Source organism: Salmo salar, chromosome ssa17 (assembly GCF_905237065.1).
Source record: "Salmo salar chromosome ssa17, Ssal_v3.1, whole genome shotgun sequence".
Classification (NCBI taxonomy): domain Eukaryota; kingdom Metazoa; phylum Chordata; class Actinopteri; order Salmoniformes; family Salmonidae; genus Salmo; species Salmo salar.
In genome coordinates this window covers 70,341,467-70,366,996 of record NC_059458.1, presented here as the reverse complement: position 1 = coordinate 70,366,996, position 25,530 = coordinate 70,341,467, and the positions used below count along the sequence as shown (strand labels likewise).

Sequence of the window (25,530 nt, the reverse complement as noted above, 5' to 3'; positions counted from 1 at the left end):
CCACAGATACAGCGTCATGTTTAAATACTGTATCTCTCTCTCTGGGCCGTAGGAGCTGGCCTCCATCCACAGACACAGCATCATGTTTAAATACTGTATCTCTCTCTCTGGGCCGTAGGAGCTGGCCTCCATCCACAGACACAGAATCATGTTTAAATACTGTATCTCTCTCTCTGGGCCGTAGGAGCTGGCCTCCATCCACAGACACAGCATCATGTTTAAATACTGTATCTCTCTCTCTCTGGGCCGTAGGAGCTGGCCTCCATCCACAGATACAGCGTCATGTTTAAATACTGTATCTCTCTCTCTCTGGGCCGTAGGAGCTGGCCTCCATCCACAGACACAGCATCATGTTTAAATACTGTATCTCTCTCTCTCTGGGCCGTAGGAGCTGGCCTCCATCCACAGATACAGCGTCATGTTTAAATACTGTATCTCTCTCTCTGGGCCGTAGGAGCTGGCCTCCATCCACAGACACAGCATCATGTTTAAATACTGTATCTCTCTCTCTGGGCCGTAGGAGCTGGCCTCCATCCACAGACAGCGTCATGTTTAAATACTGTATCTCTCTCTCTGGGCCGTAGGAGCTGGCCTCCATCCACAGACACAGCATCATGTTTAAATACTGTATCTCTCTCTCTCTGGGCCGTAGGAGCTGGCCTCCATCCACAGACACAGAATCATGTTTAAATACTGTATCTCTCTCTCTGGGCCGTAGGAGCTGGCCTCCATCCACAGATACAGAATCATGTTTAAATACTGTATCTCTCTCTCTGGTCCGTAGGAGCTGGCCTCCATCCACAGACAGCGTCATGTTTAAATACTGTATCTCTCTCTCTGGGCCGTAGGAGCTGGCCTCCATCCACAGAACAGCATCATGTTTAAATACTGTATCTCTCTCTCTGGGCCGTAGGAGCTGGCCTCCATCCACAGACACAGTGTCATGTTTAAATACTGTATCTCTCTCTCTGGGCCGTAGGAGCTGGCCTCCATCCACAGATACAGCATCATGTTTAAATACTGTATCTCTCTCTCTGGGCCGTAGGAGCTGGCCTCCATCCACAGATACAGCGTCATGTTTAAATACTGTATCTCTCTCTCTCTGGGCCGTAGGAGCTGGCCTCCATCCACAGATACAGCGTCATGTTTAAATACTGTACTCTCTCTCTCTGGGCCGTAGGAGCTGGCCTCCATCCACAGACACAGCATCATGTTTAAATACTGTATCTCTCTCTCTGGGCCATAGGAGCTGGCCTCCATCCACAGACAGCGTCATGTTTAAATACTGTATCTCTCTCTCTGGGCCGTAGGAGCTGGCCTCCATCCACAGATACAGCATCATGTTTAAATACTGTATCTCTTTCTCTCTGGGCCATAGGAGCTGGCCTCCATCCACAGACACAGAATCATGTTTAAATACTGTACTCTCTCTCTCTGGGCCGTAGGAGCTGGCCTCCATCCACAGATACAGAATCAAGTTTAAATACTGTATCTCTCTCTGTGCCGTAGGAGCTGGCCTCCATCCACAGATACAGAATCATGTTTAAATACTGTATCTCTCTCTCTCTGTGCCGTAGGAGCTGGCCTCCATCCACAGACACAGAATCATGTTTAAATACTGTATCTCTCTCTCTGGGCCGTAGGAGCTGGCCTCCATCCACAGACACAGAATCATGTTTAAATACTGTATCTCTCTCTCTCTGGGCCGTAGGAGCTGGCCTCCATCCACAGATACAGCGTCATGTTTAAATACTGTATCTCTCTCTGTGCCGTAGGAGCTGGACTCCATCCACAGATACAGAATCATGTTTAAATACTGTATCTCTTTCTCTCTGTGCCGTAGGAGCTGGCCTCCATCCACAGACACAGAGTCATGTTTAAATACTGTATCTCTCTCTCTCTGGGCCGTAGGAGCTGGCCTCCATCCACAGATACAGCGTCATGTTTAAATACTGTATCTCTCTCTCTGGGCCGTAGGAGCTGGCCTCCATCCACAGATACAGAATCATGTTTAAATACTGTATCTCTCTCTCTGGGCCATAGGAGCTGGCCTCCATCCACAGACACAGAATCATGTTTAAATACTGTATCTCTCTCTCTGGGCCGTAGGAGCTGGCCTCCATCCACAGACACAGCATCATGTTTAAATACTGTATCTCTCTCTCTCTGGGCCGTAGGAGCTGGCCTCCATCCACAGACACAGCATCATGTTTAAATACTGTATCTCTTTCTCTCTGTGCCGTAGGAGCTGGCCTCCATCCACAGACACAGAGTCATGTTTAAATACTGTATCTCTCTCTCTGGGCCGTAGGAGCTGGCCTCCATCCACAGACACAGCGTCATGTTTAAATACTGTATCTCTCTCTCTGGGCCGTAGGAGCTGGCCTCCATCCACAGATACAGAATCATGTTTAAATACTGTATCTCTTTCTCTCTGGGCCGTAGGAGCTGGCCTCCATCCACAGACACAGAGTCATGTTTAAATACTGTATCTCTCTCTCTCTGGGCCATAGGAGCTGGCCTCCATCCACAGATACAGCGTCATGTTTAAATACTGTATCTCTCTCTCTCTGGGCCGTAGGAGCTGGCCTCCATCCACAGACACAGCGTCATGTTTAAATACTGTATCTCTCTCTCTCTGGGCCATAGGAGCTGGCCTCCATCCACAGACACAGAATCATGTTTAAATACTGTATCTCTCTCTCTGGGCCGTAGGAGCTGGCCTCCATCCACAGATACAGAATCATGTTTAAATACTGTATCTCTTTCTCTCTGGGCCATAGGAGCTGGCCTCCATCCACAGATACAGAATCATGTTTAAAAACTGTATCTCTCTCTGTGCCGTAGGAGCTGGACTCCATCCACAGATACAGAATCATGTTTAAATACTGTATCTATCTCTCTCTGTGCCGTAGGAGCTGGCCTCCATCCACAGACACAGAGTCATGTTTAAATACTGTATCTCTCTCTCTCTGGGCCGTAGGAGCTGGCCTCCATCCACAGATACAGCGTCATGTTTAAATACTGTATCTCTCTCTCTGGGCCGTAGGAGCTGGCCTCCATCCACAGATACAGAATCATGTTTAAATACTGTATCTCTCTCTCTGGGCCATAGGAGCTGGCCTCCATCCACAGACACAGAATCATGTTTAAATACTGTATCTCTCTCTGGGCCGTAGGAGCTGGCCTCCATCCACAGACACAGCATCATGTTTAAATACTGTATCTCTCTCTCTCTGGGCCGTAGGAGCTGGCCTCCATCCACAGATACAGCGTCATGTTTAAATACTGTATCTCTCTCTCTCTGGGCCGTAGGAGCTGGCCTCCATCCACAGACACAGCATTATGTTTAAATACTGTATCTCTCTCTCTCTGGGCCGTAGGAGCTGGCCTCCATCCACAGATACAGCGTCATGTTTAAATACTGTATTCCGGGGTGGCTCCATCCACAGAACAGCGTCATGTTTAAATACTATATCTCTCTCTCTGGGCTGTAGGAGCTGGCCTCCATCCACAGACAGCGTCATGTTTAAATACTGTATCTCTCTCTCTGGGCCGTAGGAGCTGGCCTCCATCCACAGACTCAGTGTCATGTTTAAATACTGTATCTCTCTCTCTCTGGGCCGTAGGAGCTGGCCTCCATCCACAGATACAGCATTATGTTTAAATACTGTATCTCTTTCTCTCTGGGCCATAGGAGCTGGCCTCCATCCACAGACACAGAATCATGTTTAAATACTGTATCTCTCTCTCTGGGCCGTAGGAGCTGGCCTCCATCCACAGATACAGCATCATGTTTAAATACTGTATCTCTTTCTCTCTGGACCATAGGAGCTGGCCTCCATCCACAGACACAGAATCATGTTTAAATACTGTATCTCTCTCTCTGGGCCGTAGGAGCTGGCCTCCATCCACAGATACAGAATCATGATTAAATACTGTATCTCTCTCTCTCTGTGCCGTAGGAGCTGGCCTCCATCCTCAGACGGCAGCAGCTGGTCAGAGAGGCTCTGATGGGGAAGAGTCCCAGAGCCTACACCCAGCTCTTCAAGAGGTACACTATACCCTACCACTCAGACTTGATTGGAGTGTACACTTCAAATCAACAGCTATTCTCGGCATCAACAGCCTCTCCTGTTGTCCTGATTGGCCACATTTGACCCTGATGTTGAAGTGGCAGGTTACAAGGTCATGTGGTAGAATGGTGTTGTATTGCATGCCAACAGCAGAGGGAGCTAGAGAAGTCATGGTGAAAAGGGTGTTTGTGCTTGCATGTGCATGTGTGCTTGCGTGTGCTTGCGTGTGTGTGTGTGTGTGTGTGTGTGTGTGTGTGTGTGTGTGTGTGTGTGTGTGTGTGTGTGTGTGTGTGTGTGTGTGTGTGTGTGTGTGTGTCCTCTCAGTTAGGACTCTAGGTTCTTCAAAGACTGATCCAGATTTAGCCAATCAGCCATCTCCTCTCATGTTCCGACCCAGAGCTATTCTCTCTCTGGTGGACCTGCTCTCCAATGGACCGGAACTCATATGGTTCGGTAATCAGCTCTAACCACCAACAAGGGTGGTGGGTGTGTGTGTGTGGGTGGTAAAGTTCACCCCCGCTGCCATTCACACTCTTGCTGACAGGAGCTATACTCTGTCAAGTTCTGCATAATGTCTCATGTTTTACTGAGACTGTGTTTTCTGATGCATGTTGGGTAGGATGGTCACCTTCAGAATACAAACTGTGTGTGTTTATATTTTATGTTTAAGATGTTTATTGTGAGTGCTACGTCTTGCATCGCGCTCCGCTGCAATATCCTGCTGCTCCTGGCAACCTCATCACTGAGTCTCAGTTTAAAGTGATAGATTTCATATCAGGTGTTGTTTAGGTATAACGAACCTCTGCATATCACCAATGTGTTGCAGCTACAATCTCTTACCAAGCTAGTGACACTGTCATGTTGACGCTATCATGTTATGACATGTTATGTGTAAGATTTATGTGTGTCTCCCAGGTGTGTTCACACAGCTCCATCATCATTGGCCTCTCAGACGCAGCGGGACCCCGCCCTCTCATCCCCCATGATGCCTAGAGCCAGCCATGATGGACAACACAACCACTCAGAGAATAACAGGTCTGTACCCAACACACACACACACACACACTATTATAGTCTCAACTTATATAGCCTCAACTATATCCACTGCTGTTGTATTTATATAGTATAGTCCTCTAGGGGACTGTCTAGCATCCACTGTAATGCTGATCTTTATTATTTTCTAATAGACTGAAACGTACCAACCTGCACAGTTCCAATCTATCTTATTATGATTGATCAAGAGCAGTGCACACACTTGTGTTAGTATTCACTGGCTGAACGTATGTACTAGTATTCACTGGCTGACCTTATGTAGTAGTATTCACTGGCTGAACGTATGTACTAGTATTCACTGGCTGACCTTATGTACTAGTATTCACTGGCTGACCTTATGTAGTAGTATTCACTGGCTGAACGTATGTACTAGTATTCACTGGCTGACCTTATGTACTAGTATTCACTGGCTGACCTTATGTATTAGTATTCACTGGCTGACCTTACATGTTAGTATTCACTGGCTGACCTTATGTAGTAGTATTCACTGGCTGAACGTATGTACTAGTATTCATTGGCTGACCTTATGTACTAGTATTCACTGGCTGACCTTATGTAGTAGTATTCACTGGCTGAACATATGTACTAGTATTCACTGACTGACCTTATGTATTAGTATTCACTGGCTGACCTTATGTATTAGTATTCACTGGCTGACCTTACATGTTAGTATTCACTGGCTGACCTTATGTATTAGTATTCACTGGCTGACCTTATGTACTAGTATTCACTGGCTGACCTTATGTATTAGTATTCACTGGCTGACCTTACATGTTAGTATTCACTGGCTGACCTTATGTATTAGTATTCACTGGCTGACCTTATGTAGTAGTATTCACTGGCTGACCTTATGTAGTAGTATTCACTGGCTGACCTTATGTGTTAGTATTCACTGGCTGACCTTATGTATTAGTATTCACTGGCTGACCTTATGTATTAGTATTCACTGGCTGACCTTATGTATTAGTATTCACTGGCTGACCTTACATATTAGTATTCACTGGCTGACCTTATGTATTAGTATTCACTGGCTTACCTTATGTACTAGTATTCCCTGGCTGACCTTATGTGTTAGTATTCACTGGCTGACCTTATGTACTAGTATTGACTGGCTGACCTTATGTATTAGTATTCACTGGCTGACCTTATGTATTAGTATTCACTGGCTGACCTTACATGTTAGTATTCACTGGCTGACCTTATGTATTAGTATTCACTGGCTGACCTTATGTACTAGTATTCACTGGCTGACCTTATGTAGTAGTATTCACTGGCTGACCTTATGTAGTAGTATTCAATGGCTGACCTTATGTATTAGTATTCTATGGCAGACGTTATGTATTAGTATTCACTGGCTGACCTTACATGTTAGTATTCACTGGCTGACCTTATGTAGTAGTATTCACTGGCTGACCTTATGTGTTAGTATTCACTGGCTTACCTTATGTACTAGTATTCCCTGGCTGACCTTATGTGTTAGTATTCACTGGCTGACCTTATGTACTAGTATTGACTGGCTGACCTTATGTATTAGTATTCACTGGCTGACCTTATGTATTAGTATTCACTGGCTGACCTTACATGTTAGTATTCACTGGCTGACCTTATGTATTAGTATTCACTGGCTGACCTTATGTACTAGTATTCACTGGCTGACCTTATGTAGTAGTATTCACTGGCTGACCTTATGTAGTAGTATTCAATGGCTGACCTTATGTATTAGTATTCTATGGCAGACGTTATGTATTAGTATTCACTGGCTGACCTTACATGTTAGTATTCACTGGCTGACCTTATGTAGTAGTATTCACTGGCTGACCTTATGTGTTAGTATTCACTGGCTGACCTTATGTATTAGTATTCACTGGCTGACCTTATGTATTAGTATTCACTGGCTGACCTTACATGTTAGTATTCACTGGCTGACCTTATGTATTAGTATTCACTGGCTGACCATATGTAGTAGTATTCACTGGCTGAACTTATGTACTAGTATTCACTGGCTGACCTTATGTATTAATATTCACTGGCTGACCTTATGTATTAGTATTCACTGGCTGACCTTATGTATTAGTATTCACTGGCTGACCTTATGTAGTAGTATTCACTGGCTGACCTTATGTACTAGTATTCACTGGCTGACCTTATGTGTTAGTATTCACTGGCTGAACGTATGTACTAGTATTCACTGGCAGACCTTATGTATTAGTATTCACTGGCTGACCTTACAAGTTAGTATTCACTGGCTGACCTTATGTAGTAGTATTCACTGGCTGACCTTATGTGTTAGTATTCACTGGCTGACTGACCTTATGTATTAGTATTCACTGGCTGACCTTACAAGTTAGTATTCACTGGCTGAACTTATGTAGTATTATTCACTGGCTGACCTTATGTATTAGTATTCACTGGCTGACCTTACGTATTAGTATTCACTGGCTGACCTTATGTATTAGTATTCACTGGCTTACCTTATGTACTAGTATTCCCTGGCTGACCTTATGTGTTAGTATTCACTGGCTGAACTTATGTACTAGTATTGACTGGCTGACCTTATGTATTAGTATTCACTGGCTGACCTTATGTATTAGTATTCACTGGCTGACCTTACATGTTAGTATTCACTGGCTGACCTTATGTATTAGTATTCACTGGCTGACCTTATGTATTAGTATTCACTGGCTGACCTTATGTATTAGTATTCACTGGCTGACCTTACATGTTAGTATTCACTGGCTGACCTTATGTATTAGTATTCACTGGCTGACCTTATGTACTAGTATTCACTGGCTGACCTTATGTAGTAGTATTCACTGGCTGACCTTATGTAGTAGTATTCAATGGCTGACCTTATGTATTAGTATTCTATGGCAGACGTTATGTATTAGTATTCACTGGCTGACCTTACATGTTAGTATTCACTGGCTGACCTTATGTAGTAGTATTCACTGGCTGACCTTATGTGTTAGTATTCACTGGCTGACCTTATGTATTAGTATTCACTGGCTGACCTTATGTATTAGTATTCACTGGCTGACCTTACGTGTTAGTATTCACTGGCTGACCTTATGTATTAGTATTCACTGGCTGACCATATGTAGTAGTATTCACTGGCTGAACTTATGTACTAGTATTCACTGGCTGACCTTATGTATTAATATTCACTGGCTGACCTTATGTATTAGTATTCACTGGCTGACCTTATGTATTAGTATTCACTGGCTGACCTTATGTAGTAGTATTCACTGGCTGACCTTATGTACTAGTATTCACTGGCTGACCTTATGTGTTAGTATTCACTGGCTGAACGTATGTACTAGTATTCACTGGCAGACCTTATGTATTAGTATTCACTGGCTGACCTTACAAGTTAGTATTCACTGGCTGACCTTATGTAGTAGTATTCACTGGCTGACCTTATGTGTTAGTATTCACTGGCTGACCTTATGTACTAGTATTCACTGGCTGACCTTAGGGTATGTACTAGTATTCACTGGCAGACCTTATGTATTAGTATTCACTGGCTGACCTTACAAGTTAGTATTCACTGGCTGACCTTATGTAGTATTATTCACTGGCTGACCTTATGTACTAGTATTCACTGGCTGACCTTATGTACTAGTATTCACTGGCTGACCTTATGTGTTAGTATTCACTGGCTGAACGTATGTACTAGTATTCACTGGCAGACCTTATGTATTAGTATTCACCGGCTGACCTTACAAGTTAGTATTCACTGGCTGACCTTATGTAGTAGTATTCACTGGCTGACCTTATGTGTTAGTATTCACTGGCTGACCTTATGTATTAGTATTCACTGGCTGACCTTATGTACTAGTATTCACTGGCTGACCTTATGTGTTAGTATTCACTGGCTGACCTTATGTATTAGTATTCACTGGCTGACCTTATGTACTAGTATTCACTGGCTGACCTTATGTAGTAGTATTCACTGGCTGACCTTATGTATTAGTATTCACTGGCTGACCTTATGTATTAGTATTCACTGGCTGACCTTACATGTTAGTATTCACTGGCTGACCTTATGTACTAGTATTCACTGGCTGACCTTATGTATTAGTATTCACTGGCTGACCTTACCTGTTAGTATTCACTGGCTGACCTTATGTATTAGTATTCACTGGCTGACCTTATGTAGTAGTATTCACTGGCTGACCTTATGTAGTAGTATTCACTGGCTGACCTTATGTGTTAGTATTCACTGGCTGACCTTATGTATTAGTATTCACTGGCTGACCTTATGTATTAGTATTCACTGGCTGACCTTATGTATTAGTATTCACTGGCTGACCTTATGTATTAGTATTCCCTGGCTGACCTTATGTGTTAGTATTCACTGGCTGACCTTATGTACTAGTATTGACTGGCTGACCTTATGTATTAGTATTCACTGGCTGACCTTATGTATTAGTATTCACTGGCTGACCTTACATGTTAGTATTCACTGGCTGACCTTATGTATTAGTATTCACTGGCTGACCTTATGTACTAGTATTCACTGGCTGACCTTATGTAGTAGTATTCACTGGCTGACCTTATGTAGTAGTATTCAATGGCTGACCTTATGTATTAGTATTCTATGGCAGACGTTATGTATTAGTATTCACTGGCTGACCTTACATGTTAGTATTCACTGGCTGACCTTATGTAGTAGTATTCACTGGCTGACCTTATGTGTTAGTATTCACTGGCTGACCTTATGTATTAGTATTCACTGGCTGACCTTATGTATTAGTATTCACTGGCTGACCTTACATGTTAGTATTCACTGGCTGACCTTATGTATTAGTATTCACTGGCTGACCATATGTAGTAGTATTCACTGGCTGAACTTATGTACTAGTATTCACTGGCTGACCTTATGTATTAATATTCACTGGCTGACCTTATGTATTAGTATTCACTGGCTGACCTTATGTATTAGTATTCACTGGCTGACCTTATGTAGTAGTATTCACTGGCTGACCTTATGTACTAGTATTCACTGGCTGACCTTATGTGTTAGTATTCACTGGCTGAACGTATGTACTAGTATTCACTGGCAGACCTTATGTATTAGTATTCACTGGCTGACCTTACAAGTTAGTATTCACTGGCTGACCTTATGTAGTAGTATTCACTGGCTGACCTTATGTGTTAGTATCCACTGGCTGACCTTATGTGTTAGTATTCACTGGCTGACCTTATGTACTAGTATTCACTGGCTGACCTTATGTAGTAGTATTCACTGGCTGAACGTATGTACTAGTATTCACTGGCAGACCTTATGTATTAGTATTCACTGGCTGACCTTACAAGTTAGTATTCACTGGCTGAACTTATGTAGTATTATTCACTGGCTGACCTTATGTATTAGTATTCACTGGCTGACCTTACATATTAGTATTCACTGGCTGACCTTATGTATTAGTATTCACTGGCTTACCTTATGTACTAGTATTCCCTGGCTGACCTTATGTGTTAGTATTCACTGGCTGACCTTATGTACTAGTATTGACTGGCTGACCTTATGTATTAGTATTCACTGGCTGACCTTATGTATTAGTATTCACTGGCTGACCTTACATGTTAGTATTCACTGGCTGACCTTATGTATTAGTATTCACTGGCTGACCTTATGTACTAGTATTCACTGGCTGACCTTATGTAGTAGTATTCACTGGCTGACCTTATGTAGTAGTATTCAATGGCTGACCTTATGTATTAGTATTCTATGGCAGACGTTATGTATTAGTATTCACTGGCTGACCTTACATGTTAGTATTCACTGGCTGACCTTATGTAGTAGTATTCACTGGCTGACCTTATGTGTTAGTATTCACTGGCTGACCTTATGTATTAGTATTCACTGGCTGACCTTATGTATTAGTATTCACTGGCTGACCTTACATGTTAGTATTCACTGGCTGACCTTATGTATTAGTATTCACTGGCTGACCATATGTAGTAGTATTCACTGGCTGAACTTATGTAGTAGTATTCACTGGCTGACCTTATGTATTAGTATTCACTGGCTGACCTTATGTATTAGTATTCACTGGCTGACCTTATGTATTAGTATTCACTGGCTGACCTTATGTAGTAGTATTCACTGGCTGACCTTATGTACTAGTATTCACTGGCTGACCTTATGTGTTAGTATTCACTGGCTGAACGTATGTACTAGTATTCACTGGCAGACCTTATGTATTAGTATTCACTGGCTGACCTTACAAGTTAGTATTCACTGGCTGACCTTATGGAGTAGTATTCACTGGCTGACCTTATGTGTTAGTATCCACTGGCTGACCTTATGTGTTAGTATTCACTGGCTGACCTTATGTACTAGTATTCACTGGCTGACCTTATGTAGTAGTATTCACTGGCTGAACGTATGTACTAGTATTCACTGGCAGACCTTATGTATTAGTATTCACTGGCTGACCTTACAAGTTAGTATTCACTGGCTGACCTTATGTAGTATTATTCACTGGCTGACCTTATGTATTAGTATTCACTGGCTGACCTTACATATTAGTATTCACTGGCTGACCTTATGTATTAGTATTAACTGGCTTACCTTATGTACTAGTATTCCCTGGCTGACCTTATGTGTTAGTATTCACTGGCTGACCTTATGTACTAGTATTGACTGGCTGACCTTATGTATTAGTATTCACTGGCTGACCTTATGTATTAGTATTCACTGGCTGACCTTACATGTTAGTATTCACTGGCTGACCTTATGTATTAGTATTCACTGGCTGACCTTATGTACTAGTATTCACTGGCTGACCTTATGTAGTAGTATTCACTGGCTGACCTTATGTAGTAGTATTCAATGGCTGACCTTATGTATTAGTATTCTATGGCAGACGTTATGTATTAGTATTCACTGGCTGACCTTACATGTTAGTATTCACTGGCTGACCTTATGTAGTAGTATTCACTGGCTGACCTTATGTGTTAGTATTCACTGGCTGACCTTATGTATTAGTATTCACTGGCTGACCTTATGTATTAGTATTCACTGGCTGACCTTACATGTTAGTATTCACTGGCTGACCTTATGTATTAGTATTCACTGGCTGACCATATGTAGTAGTATTCACTGGCTGAACTTATGTACTAGTATTCACTGGCTGACCTTATGTATTAATATTCACTGGCTGACCTTATGTATTAGTATTCACTGGCTGACCTTATGTATTAGTATTCACTGGCTGACCTTATGTAGTAGTATTCACTGGCTGACCTTATGTACTAGTATTCACTGGCTGACCTTATGTGTTAGTATTCACTGGCTGAACGTATGTACTAGTATTCACTGGCAGACCTTATGTATTAGTATTCACTGGCTGACCTTACAAGTTAGTATTCACTGGCTGACCTTATGTAGTAGTATTCACTGGCTGACCTTATGTGTTAGTATCCACTGGCTGACCTTATGTGTTAGTATTCACTGGCTGACCTTATGTACTAGTATTCACTGGCTGACCTTATGTAGTAGTATTCACTGGCTGAACGTATGTACTAGTATTCACTGGCAGACCTTATGTATTAGTATTCACTGGCTGACCTTACAAGTTAGTATTCACTGGCTGACCTTATGTAGTATTATTCACTGGCTGACCTTATGTACTAGTATTCACTGGCTGACCTTATGTACTAGTATTCACTGGCTGACCTTATGTGTTAGTATTCACTGGCTGAACGTATGTACTAGTATTCACTGGCAGACCTTATGTATTAGTATTCACCGGCTGACCTTACAAGTTAGTATTCACTGGCTGACCTTATGTAGTAGTATTCACTGGCTGACCTTATGTATTAGTATTCACTGGCTGACCTTATGTGTTAGTATTCACTGGCTGACCTTATGTAGTAGTATCCACTGGCTGACCTTATGTGTTAGTATTCACTGGCTGACCTTATGTACTAGTATTCACTGGCTGACCTTATGTAGTAGTATTCACTGGCTGACCTTATGTAGTAGTATTCACTGGCTGACCTTATGTAGTAGTATTCAATGGCTGACCTTATGTATTAGTATTCTATGGCAGACGTTATGTATTAGTATTCACTGGCTGACCTTACATGTTAATATCCACTGGCTGACCTTATGTAGTAGTATTCACTGGCTGACCTTATGTGTTAGTATTCACTGGCTGACCTTATGTATTAGTATTCACTGGCTGACCTTACATGTTAGTATTCACTGGCTGACCTTATGTATTAGTATTCACTGGCTGACCTTACATGTTAATATTCACTGGCTGACCTTATGTAGTAGTATTCACTGGCTGACCTTATGTGTTAGTATTCACTGGCTGACCTTATGTATTAGTATTCACTGGCTGACCTTATGTATTAGTATTCACTGGCTGACCTTACATGTTAGTATTCACTGGCTGACCTTATGTATTAGTATTCACTGGCTGACCATATGTAGTAGTATTCACTGGCTGAACTTATGTACTAGTATTCACTGGCTGACCTTATGTATTAATATTCACTGGCTGACCTTATGTATTAGTATTCACTGGCTGACCTTATGTATTAGTATTCACTGGCTGACCTTATGTAGTAGTATTCACTGGCTGACCTTATGTACTAGTATTCACTGGCTGACCTTATGTGTTAGTATTCACTGGCTGAACGTATGTACTAGTATTCACTGGCAGACCTTATGTATTAGTATTCACTGGCTGACCTTACAAGTTAGTATTCACTGGCTGACCTTATGTAGTAGTATTCACTGGCTGACCTTATGTGTTAGTATCCACTGGCTGACCTTATGTGTTAGTATTCACTGGCTTACCTTATGTACTAGTATTCACTGGCTGACCTTATGTAGTAGTATTCACTGGCTGAACGTATGTACTAGTATTCACTGGCAGACCTTATGTATTAGTATTCACTGGCTGACCTTACAAGTTAGTATTCACTGGCTGACCTTATGTAGTATTATTCACTGGCTGACCTTATGTACTAGTATTCACTGGCTGACCTTATGTACTAGTATTCACTGGCTGACCTTATGTGTTAGTATTCACTGGCTGAACGTATGTACTAGTATTCACTGGCAGACCTTATGTATTAGTATTCACCGGCTGACCTTACAAGTTAGTATTCACTGGCTGACCTTATGTAGTAGTATTCACTGGCTGACCTTATGTATTAGTATTCACTGGCTGACCTTATGTGTTAGTATTCACTGGCTGACCTTATGTAGTAGTATCCACTGGCTGACCTTATGTGTTAGTATTCACTGGCTGACCTTATGTACTAGTATTCACTGGCTGACCTTATGTAGTAGTATTCACTGGCTGACCTTATGTAGTAGTATTCACTGGCTGACCTTATGTAGTAGTATTCAATGGCTGACCTTATGTATTAGTATTCTATGGCAGACGTTATGTATTAGTATTCACTGGCTGACCTTACATGTTAATATTCACTGGCTGACCTTATGTAGTAGTATTCACTGGCTGACCTTATGTGTTAGTATTCACTGGCTGACCTTATGTATTAGTATTCACTGGCTGACCTTATGTATTAGTATTCACTGGCTGACCTTACATGTTAGTATTCACTGGCTGACCTTATGTATTAGTATTCACTGGCTGACCTTACATGTTAATATTCACTGGCTGACCTTATGTAGTAGTATTCACTGGCTGACCTTATGTGTTAGTATTCACTGGCTGACCTTATGTATTAGTATTCACTGGCTGACCTTATGTATTAGTATTCACTGGCTGACCTTACATGTTAGTATTCACTGGCTGACCTTATGTATTAGTATTCACTGGCTGACCATATGTAGTAGTATTCACTGGCTGAACTTATGTACTAGTATTCACTGGCTGACCTTATGTATTAATATTCACTGGCTGACCTTATGTATTAGTATTCACTGGCTGACCTTATGTATTAGTATTCACTGGCTGACCTTATGTAGTAGTATTCACTGGCTGACCTTATGTACTAGTATTCACTGGCTGACCTTATGTGTTAGTATTCACTGGCTGAACGTATGTACTAGTATTCACTGGCAGACCTTATGTATTAGTATTCACTGGCTGACCTTACAAGTTAGTATTCACTGGCTGACCTTATGTAGTAGTATTCACTGGCTGACCTTATGTGTTAGTATCCACTGGCTGACCTTATGTGTTAGTATTCACTGGCTGACCTTATGTACTAGTATTCACTGGCTGACCTTATGTAGTAGTATTCACTGGCTGAACGTATGTACTAGTATTCACTGGCAGACCTTATGTATTAGTATTCACTGGCTGACCTTACAAGTTAGTATTCACTGGCTGACCTTATGTAGTATTATTCACTGGCTGACCTTATGTACTAGTATTCACTGGCTGACCTTATGTACTAGTATTCACTGGCTGACCTTATGTGTTAGTATTCACTGGCTGAACGTATGTACTAGTATTCACTGGCAGACCTTATGTATTAGTATTCACCGGCTGACCTTACAAGTTAGTATTCACTGGCTGACCTTATGTAGTAGTATTCACTGGCTGACCTTATGTATTAGTATTCACTGGCTGACCTTATGTGTTAGTATTCACTGGCTGACCTTATGTAGTAGTATCCACTGGCTGACCTTATGTGTTAGTATTCACTGGCTGACCTTATGTACTAGTATTCACTGGCTGACCTTATGTAGTAGTATTCACTGGCTGACCTTATGTAGTAGTATTCACTGGCTGACCTTATGTAGTAGTATTCAATGGCTGACCTTATGTATTAGTATTCTATGGCAGACGTTATGTATTAGTATTCACTGGCTGACCTTACATGTTAATATTCACTGGCTGACCTTATGTAGTAGTATTCACTGGCTGACCTTATGTGTTAGTATTCACTGGCTGACCTTATGTATTAGTATTCACTGGCTGACCTTATGTATTAGTATTCACTGGCTGACCTTACATGTTAGTATTCACTGGCTGACCTTATGTATTAGTATTCACTGGCTGACCTTACATGTTAATATTCACTGGCTGACCTTATGTAGTAGTATTCACTGGCTGACCTTATGTGTTAGTATTCACTGGCTGACCTTATGTATTAGTATTCACTGGCTGACCTTATGTATTAGTATTCACTGGCTGACCTTACATGTTAGTATTCACTGGCTGACCTTATGTATTAGTATTCACTGGCTGACCATATGTAGTAGTATTCACTGGCTGAACTTATGTACTAGTATTCACTGGCTGACCTTATGTATTAATATTCACTGGCTGACCTTATGTATTAGTATTCACTGGCTGACCTTATGTATTAGTATTCACTGGCTGACCTTATGTAGTAGTATTCACTGGCTGACCTTATGTACTAGTATTCACTGGCTGACCTTATGTGTTAGTATTCACTGGCTGAACGTATGTACTAGTATTCACTGGCAGACCTTATGTATTAGTATTCACTGGCTGACCTTACAAGTTAGTATTCACTGGCTGACCTTATGTAGTAGTATTCACTGGCTGACCTTATGTGTTAGTATCCACTGGCTGACCTTATGTGTTAGTATTCACTGGCTGACCTTATGTACTAGTATTCACTGGCTGACCTTATGTAGTAGTATTCACTGGCTGAACGTATGTACTAGTATTCACTGGCAGACCTTATGTATTAGTATTCACTGGCTGACCTTACAAGTTAGTATTCACTGGCTGACCTTATGTAGTATTATTCACTGGCTGACCTTATGTACTAGTATTCACTGGCTGACCTTATGTACTAGTATTCACTGGCTGACCTTATGTGTTAGTATTCACTGGCTGAACGTATGTACTAGTATTCACTGGCAGACCTTATGTATTAGTATTCACCGGCTGACCTTACAAGTTAGTATTCACTGGCTGACCTTATGTAGTAGTATTCACTGGCTGACCTTATGTATTAGTATTCACTGGCTGACCTTATGTGTTAGTATTCACTGGCTGACCTTATGTAGTAGTATCCACTGGCTGACCTTATGTGTTAGTATTCACTGGCTGACCTTATGTACTAGTATTCACTGGCTGACCTTATGTAGTAGTATTCACTGGCTGACCTTATGTAGTAGTATTCACTGGCTGACCTTATGTAGTAGTATTCAATGGCTGACCTTATGTATTAGTATTCTATGGCAGACGTTATGTATTAGTATTCACTGGCTGACCTTACATGTTAATATTCACTGGCTGACCTTATGTAGTAGTATTCACTGGCTGACCTTATGTGTTAGTATTCACTGGCTGACCTTATGTATTAGTATTCACTGGCTGACCTTATGTATTAGTATTCACTGGCTGACCTTACATGTTAGTATTCACTGGCTGACCTTATGTATTAGTATTCACTGGCTGACCATATGTAGTAGTATTCACTGGCTGAACTTATGTACTAGTATTCACTGGCTGACCTTATGTATTAATATTCACTGGCTGACCTTATGTATTAGTATTCACTGGCTGACCTTATGTATTAGTATTCACTGGCTGACCTTATGTAGTAGTATTCACTGGCTGAACGTATGTACTAGTATTCACTGGCAGACCTTATGTATTAGTATTCACTGGCTGACCTTACAAGTTAGTATTCACTGGCTGACCTTATGTAGTATTATTCACTGGCTGACCTTATGTACTAGTATTCACTGGCTGACCTTATGTACTAGTATTCACTGGCTGACCTTATGTGTTAGTATTCACTGGCTGAACGTATGTACTAGTATTCACTGGCAGACCTTATGTATTAGTATTCACCGGCTGACCTTACAAGTTAGTATTCACTGGCTGACCTTATGTAGTAGTATTCACTGGCTGACCTTATGTATTAGTATTCACTGGCTGACCTTATGTGTTAGTATTCACTGGCTGACCTTATGTAGTAGTATCCACTGGCTGACCTTATGTGTTAGTATTCACTGGCTGACCTTATGTACTAGTATTCACTGGCTGACCTTATGTAGTAGTATTCACTGGCTGACCTTATGTAGTAGTATTCACTGGCTGACCTTATGTAGTAGTATTCAATGGCTGACCTTATGTATTAGTATTCTATGGCAGACGTTATGTATTAGTATTCACTGGCTGACCTTACATGTTAATATTCACTGGCTGACCTTATGTAGTAGTATTCACTGGCTGACCTTATGTGTTAGTATTCACTGGCTGACCTTATGTATTAGTATTCACTGGCTGACCTTATGTATTAGTATTCACTGGCTGACCTTACATGTTAGTATTCACTGGCTGACCTTATGTATTAGTATTCACTGGCTGACCTTACATGTTAATATTCACTGGCTGACCTTATGTAGTAGTATTCACTGGCTGAACTTATGTGTTAGTATTCACTGGCTGACCTTATGTATTAGTATTCACTGGCTGACCTTATGTATTAGTATTCACTGGCTGACCTTACATGTTAGTATTCACTGGCTGACCTTATGTATTAGTATTCACTAGCTGACCATATGTAGTAGTATTCACTGGCTGAACTTATGTACTAGTATTCACTGGCTGACCTTATGTATTAATATTCACTGGCTGACCTTATGTATTAGTATTCACTGGCTGACCTTATGTATTAGTATTCACTGGCTGACCTTATGTAGTAGTATTCACTGGCTGACCTTATGTACTAGTATTCACTGGCTGACCTTATGTGTTAGTATTCACTGGCTGAACGTATGTACTAGTATTCACTGGCAGACCTTATGTATTAGTATTCACTGGCTGACCTTACAAGTTAGTATTCACTGGCTGACCTTATGTAGTAGTATTCACTGGCTGACCTTATGTGTTAGTATCCACTGGCTGACCTTATGTGTTAGTATTCACTGGCTGACCTTATGTACTAGTATTCACTGGCTGACCTTATGTAGTAGTATTCACTGGCTGAACGTATGTACTAGTATTCACTGGCAGACCTTATGTATTAGTATTCACTGGCTGACCTTACAAGTTAGTATTCACTGGCTGACCTTATGTAGTATTATTCACTGGCTGACCTTATGTACTAGTATTCACTGGCTGACCTTATGTACTAGTATTCACTGGCTGACCTTATGTGTTAGTATTCACTGGCTGAACGTATGTACTAGTATTCACTGGCAGACCTTATGTATTAGTATTCACCGGCTGACCTTACAAGTTAGTATTCACTGGCTGACCTTATGTAGTAGTATTCACTGGCTGACCTTATGTATTAGTATTCACTGGCTGACCTTATGTGTTAGTATTCACTGGCTGACCTTATGTAGTAGTATCCACTGGCTGACCTTATGTGTTAGTATTCACTGGCTGACCTTATGTACTAGTATTCACTGGCTGACCTTATGTAGTAGTATTCACTGGCTGACCTTATGTAGTAGTATTCACTGGCTGACCTTATGTAGTAGTATTCAATGGCTGACCTTATGTATTAGTATTCTATGGCAGACGTTATGTATTAGTATTCACTGGCTGACCTTACATGTTAATATTCACTGGCTGACCTTATGTAGTAGTATTCACTGGCTGACCTTATGTGTTAGTATTCACTGGCTGACCTTATGTATTAGTATTCACTGGCTGACCTTATGTATTAGTATTCACTGGCTGACCTTACATGTTAGTATTCACTGGCTGACCTTATGTATTAGTATTCACTGGCTGACCATATGTAGTAGTATTCACTGGCTGAACTTATGTACTAGTATTCACTGGCTGACCTTATGTATTAATATTCACTGGCTGACCTTATGTATTAGTATTCACTGGCTGACCTTATGTATTAGTATTCACTGGCTGACCTTATGTAGTAGTATTCACTGGCTGAACGTATGTACTAGTATTCACTGGCAGACCTTATGTATTAGTATTCACTGGCTGACCTTACAAGTTAGTATTCACTGGCTGACCTTATGTAGTATTATTCACTGGCTGACCTTATGTACTAGTATTCACTGGCTGACCTTATGTACTAGTATTCACTGGCTGACCTTATGTGTTAGTATTCACTGGCTGAACGTATGTACTAGTATTCACTGGCAGACCTTATGTATTAGTATTCACCGGCTGACCTTACAAGTTAGTATTCACTGGCTGACCTTATGTAGTAGTATTCACTGGCTGACCTTATGTATTAGTATTCACTGGCTGACCTTATGTGTTAGTATTCACTGGCTGACCTTATGTAGTAGTATCCACTGGCTGACCTTATGTGTTAGTATTCACTGGCTGACCTTATGTACTAGTATTCACTGGCTGACCTTATGTAGTAGTATTCACTGGCTGACCTTATGTAGTAGTATTCACTGGCTGACCTTATGTAGTAGTATTCAATGGCTGACCTTATGTATTAGTATTCTATGGCAGACGTTATGTATTAGTATTCACTGGCTGACCTTACATGTTAATATTCACTGGCTGACCTTATGTAGTAGTATTCACTGGCTGACCTTATGTGTTAGTATTCACTGGCTGACCTTATGTACTAGTATTCACTGGCTGACCTTATGTATTAGTATTCACTGGCTGACCTTACATGTTAGTATTCACTGGCTGACCTTATGTATTAGTATTCACTGGCTGACCTTACATGTTAATATTCACTGGCTGACCTTATGTAGTAGTATTCACTGGCTGAACTTATGTGTTAGTATTCACTGGCTGACCTTATGTATTAGTATTCACTGGCTGACCTTATGTATTAGTATTCACTGGCTGACCTTACATGTTAGTATTCACTGGCTGACCTTATGTATTAGTATTCACTAGCTGACCATATGTAGTAGTATTCACTGGCTGAACTTATGTACTAGTATTCACTGGCTGACCTTATGTATTAATATTCACTGGCTGACCTTATGTATTAGTATTCACTGGCTGACCTTATGTATTAGTATTCACTGGCTGACCTTATGTAGTAGTATTCACTGGCTGACCTTATGTACTAGTATTCACTGGCTGACCTTATGTGTTAGTATTCACTGGCTGAACGTATGTACTAGTATTCACTGGCAGACCTTATGTATTAGTATTCACTGGCTGACCTTACAAGTTAGTATTCACTGGCTGACCTTATGTAGTAGTATTCACTGGCTGACCTTATGTGTTAGTATCCACTGGCTGACCTTATGTGTTAGTATTCACTGGCTGACCTTATGTACTAGTATTCACTGGCTGACCTTATGTAGTAGTATTCACTGGCTGAACGTATGTACTAGTATTCACTGGCAGACCTTATGTATTAGTATTCACTGGCTGACCTTACAAGTTAGTATTCACTGGCTGACCTTATGTAGTATTATTCACTGGCTGACCTTATGTACTAGTATTCACTGGCTGACCTTATGTACTAGTATTCACTGGCTGACCTTATGTGTTAGTATTCACTGGCTGAACGTATGTACTAGTATTCACTGGCAGACCTTATGTATTAGTATTCACCGGCTGACCTTACAAGTTAGTATTCACTGGCTGACCTTATGTAGTAGTATTCACTGGCTGACCTTATGTATTAGTATTCACTGGCTGACCTTATGTGTTAGTATTCACTGGCTGACCTTATGTAGTAGTATCCACTGGCTGACCTTATGTGTTAGTATTCACTGGCTGACCTTATGTACTAGTATTCACTGGCTGACCTTATGTAGTAGTATTCACTGGCTGACCTTATGTAGTAGTATTCACTGGCTGACCTTATGTAGTAGTATTCAATGGCTGACCTTATGTATTAGTATTCTATGGCAGACGTTATGTATTAGTATTCACTGGCTGACCTTACATGTTAATATTCACTGGCTGACCTTATGTAGTAGTATTCACTGGCTGACCTTATGTGTTAGTATTCACTGGCTGACCTTATGTATATGTATTCACTGGCTGACCTTATGTATTAGTATTCACTGGCTGACCTTACATGTTAGTATTCACTGGCTGACCTTATGTATTAGTATTCACTGGCTGACCATATGTAGTAGTATTCACTGGCTGAACTTATGTACTAGTATTCACTGGCTGACCTTATGTATTAATATTCACTGGCTGACCTTATGTATTAGTATTCACTGGCTGACCTTATGTATTAGTATTCACTGGCTGACCTTATGTAGTAGTATTCACTGGCTGACCTTATGTACTAGTATTCACTGGCTGACCTTATGTGTTAGTATTCACTGGCTGAACGTATGTACTAGTATTCACTGGCAGACCTTATGTATTAGTATTCACTGGCTGACCTTACAAGTTAGTATTCACTGGCTGACCTTATGTAGTAGTATTCACTGCCTGACCTTATGTGTTAGTATCCACTGGCTGACCTTATGTGTTAGTATTCACTGGCTGACCTTATGTACTAGTATTCACTGGCTGACCTTATGTAGTAGTATTCACTGGCTGAACGTATGTACTAGTATTCACTGGCAGACCTTATGTATTAGTATTCACTGGCTGACCTTACAAGTTAGTATTCACTGGCTGACCTTATGTAGTATTATTCACTGGCTGACCTTATGTACTAGTATTCACTGGCTGACCTTATGTACTAGTATTCACTGGCTGACCTTATGTGTTAGTATTCACTGGCTGAACGTATGTACTAGTATTCACTGGCAGACCTTATGTATTAGTATTCACCGGCTGACCTTACAAGTTAGTATTCACTGGCTGACGTTATGTGTTAGTATTCACTGGCTGACCTTATGTAGTAGTATCCACTGGCTGACCTTATGTGTTAGTATTCACTGGCTGACCTTATGTACTAGTATTCACTGGCTGACCTTATGTAGTAGTATTCACTGGCTGACCTTATGTAGTAGTATTCACTGGCTGACCTTATGTAGTAGTATTCAATGGCTGACCTTATGTATTAGTATTCTATGGCAGACGTTATGTATTAGTATTCACTGGCTGACCTTACATGTTAGTATTCACTGGCTGACCTTATGTAGTAGTATTCACTGGCTGACCTTATGTGTTAGTATTCACTGGCTGACCTTATGTATTAGTATTCACTGGCTGACCTTACAAGTTAGTATTCACTGGCTGACCTTATGTAGTATTATTCACTGGCTGACCTTATGTACTAGTATTCACTGGCTGACCTTATGTACTAGTATTCACTGGCTGACCTTATGTGTTAGTATTCACTGGCTGAACGTATGTACTAGTATTCACTGGCAGACCTTATGTATTAGTATTCACCGGCTGACCTTACAAGTTAGTATTCACTGGCTGACCTTATGTAGTAGTATTCACTGGCTGACCTTATGTATTAGTATTCACTGGCTGACCTTATGTGTTAGTATTCACTGGCTGACCTTATGTAGTAGTATCCACTGGCTGACCTTATGTGTTAGTATTCACTGGCTGACCTTATGTACTAGTATTCACTGGCTGACCTTATGTAGTAGTATTCACTGGCTGACCTTATGTAGTAGTATTCACTGGCTGACCTTATGTAGTAGTATCCACTGGCTGACCTTATGTGTTAGTGTTCACTGGCTGACCTTATGTACTAGTATTCACTGGCTGACCTTATGTAGTAGTATTCACTGGCTGACCTTATGTAGTAGTATTCACTGGCTGACCTTATGTACTAGTATTCACTGGCTGACCTTATGTGTTAGTATTCACTGGCTGACCTTATGTGTTAGTATCCACTGGCTGACCTTATGTGTTAGTATTCACTGGCTGACCTTACATGTTAGTATTCACTGGCTGACCTTATGTAGTAGTATTCACTGGCTGACCTTATGTGTTAATATTCACTGGCTGACCATATGTGTTAGTATTCACTGGCTGACCTTATGTATTAGTATTCACTGGCTGACCTTATGTGTTCAAGAGCTTCTTCTTTACTGAGTTCTCGGGTAACAACTCCACACGATCTGGGGGCAGGTCTCTGTACACCTAAACATTGATGGATATCTGTCCCTGCTAATGACTCCTCCTTGTGTACACTGGAATAACCACTAACACAGCTTATGACTTATACCGGGGAAATAAGCATTTCTATGTATACAGCATGTATGAGAGCTGGTCATTTATTAACGTAAAACCAACAGGGAGTACAGTGAGGGAAAAAAGTATTTGATCCCCTGCTGATTTTGTACGTTGGCCCACTGACAAAGAAATGATCAGTCTATAATTTTAATGGTATGTTTATTTGAACAGTGAGAGACAGAATAACAACAAAAACATCCAGAAACACGCATGTCAAAAATGTTAGAAATTGATTTGCATTTTAATGAGGGAAATAAGTATTTGACCCCTCTGCAAAACATGACTTAGTACTTGGTGGCAAAACCCTTGTTGGCAATCACAGAGGTCAGACGTTTCTTGTTGTTGGCCACCAGGTTTGCACACATCTCAGGAGGGATTTTGTCCCACTCCTCTTTGCAGATCTTCTTCAAGTCATTAAGGTTTCGAGGCTGATGTTTGGCAACTCGAACCTTCAGCTCCCTCCACAGATTTTCTATGGGATTAAGGTCTGGAGACTGGCTAGGCCACTCCAGGACCTTAATGTGCTTCTTCTTGAGCCACTCTTTTGTTGCCTTGGCCGTGTGTTTTGGGTCACTGTCATGCTGGAATACCCATCCACGACCCATTTTCAATGCCCTGGCTGAGGGAAGGAGGTTCTCACCCAAGATTTGACGGTACATGGCCCCATCCATCGTCCCTTTGATGCGGTGAAGTTGTCCTGTCCCCTTAGCAGAAAAACACCCCCAAAGCATAATGTTTCCACCTCCATGTTTGACGGTGGGGATGGCGTTCTTGGGGTCATAGGCAGCATTCCTCCTCCTCCAAACACGGCGAGTTGAGTTGATGCCAAAGAGCTCCATTTTGGTCTCATCTGACCACAACACTTTCACCAGTTGTCCTCTGAGTCATTCAGATGTTCATTGGCAAACTTCAGACGGGCATGTATATGTGCTTTCTTGAGCAGGGGGACCTTGCGGGCGCTGCAGGATTTCAGTCCTTCACGGCGTAGTGTGTTACCAATTGTTTTCTTGGTGACTATGGTCCCAGCTGCCTTGAGATCATTGACAAGATCCTCCCGTGTAGTTCTGGGCTGATTCCTCACCGTTCTCATGATCATTGCAACTCCACAAGGTGAGATCTTGCATGGAGCCCCAGGCCGAGGGAGATTGACAGTTCTTTTGTGTTTCTTCCATTTGCGAATAATCGCACCAACTGTTGTCACCTTCTCACCAAGCTGCTTGGCGATGGTCTTGTAGCCCATTCCAGCCTTGTGTAGCTCTACAATCTTGTCCCTGACATCCTTGGAGTGCTCTTTGGTCTTGGCCATGGTGGAGAGTTTGGAATCTGATTGATTGATTGATTGCTTCTGTGGACAGATGTCTTTTATACAGGTAACAAGCTGAGATTAGGAG

At 41.5% G+C, this 25,530-nt stretch overlaps 1 protein-coding gene across 1 annotated transcript in view; it reads left to right on the top strand.

The window, feature by feature from the left end:
* The window catches only part of lrguk (leucine-rich repeats and guanylate kinase domain containing), a 60,793-nt gene that overhangs the window by 26,385 nt on the left and 8,878 nt on the right, over positions 1 to 25,530 (top strand). The window contains exons 17-18 of the mRNA XM_045700057.1: positions 3,966 to 4,054; positions 4,992 to 5,111. Of these exons, the coding sequence (XP_045556013.1) occupies positions 3,966 to 4,054; positions 4,992 to 5,111 (209 nt within the window). The remainder of the gene's footprint in view (positions 1 to 3,965; positions 4,055 to 4,991; positions 5,112 to 25,530) is intronic.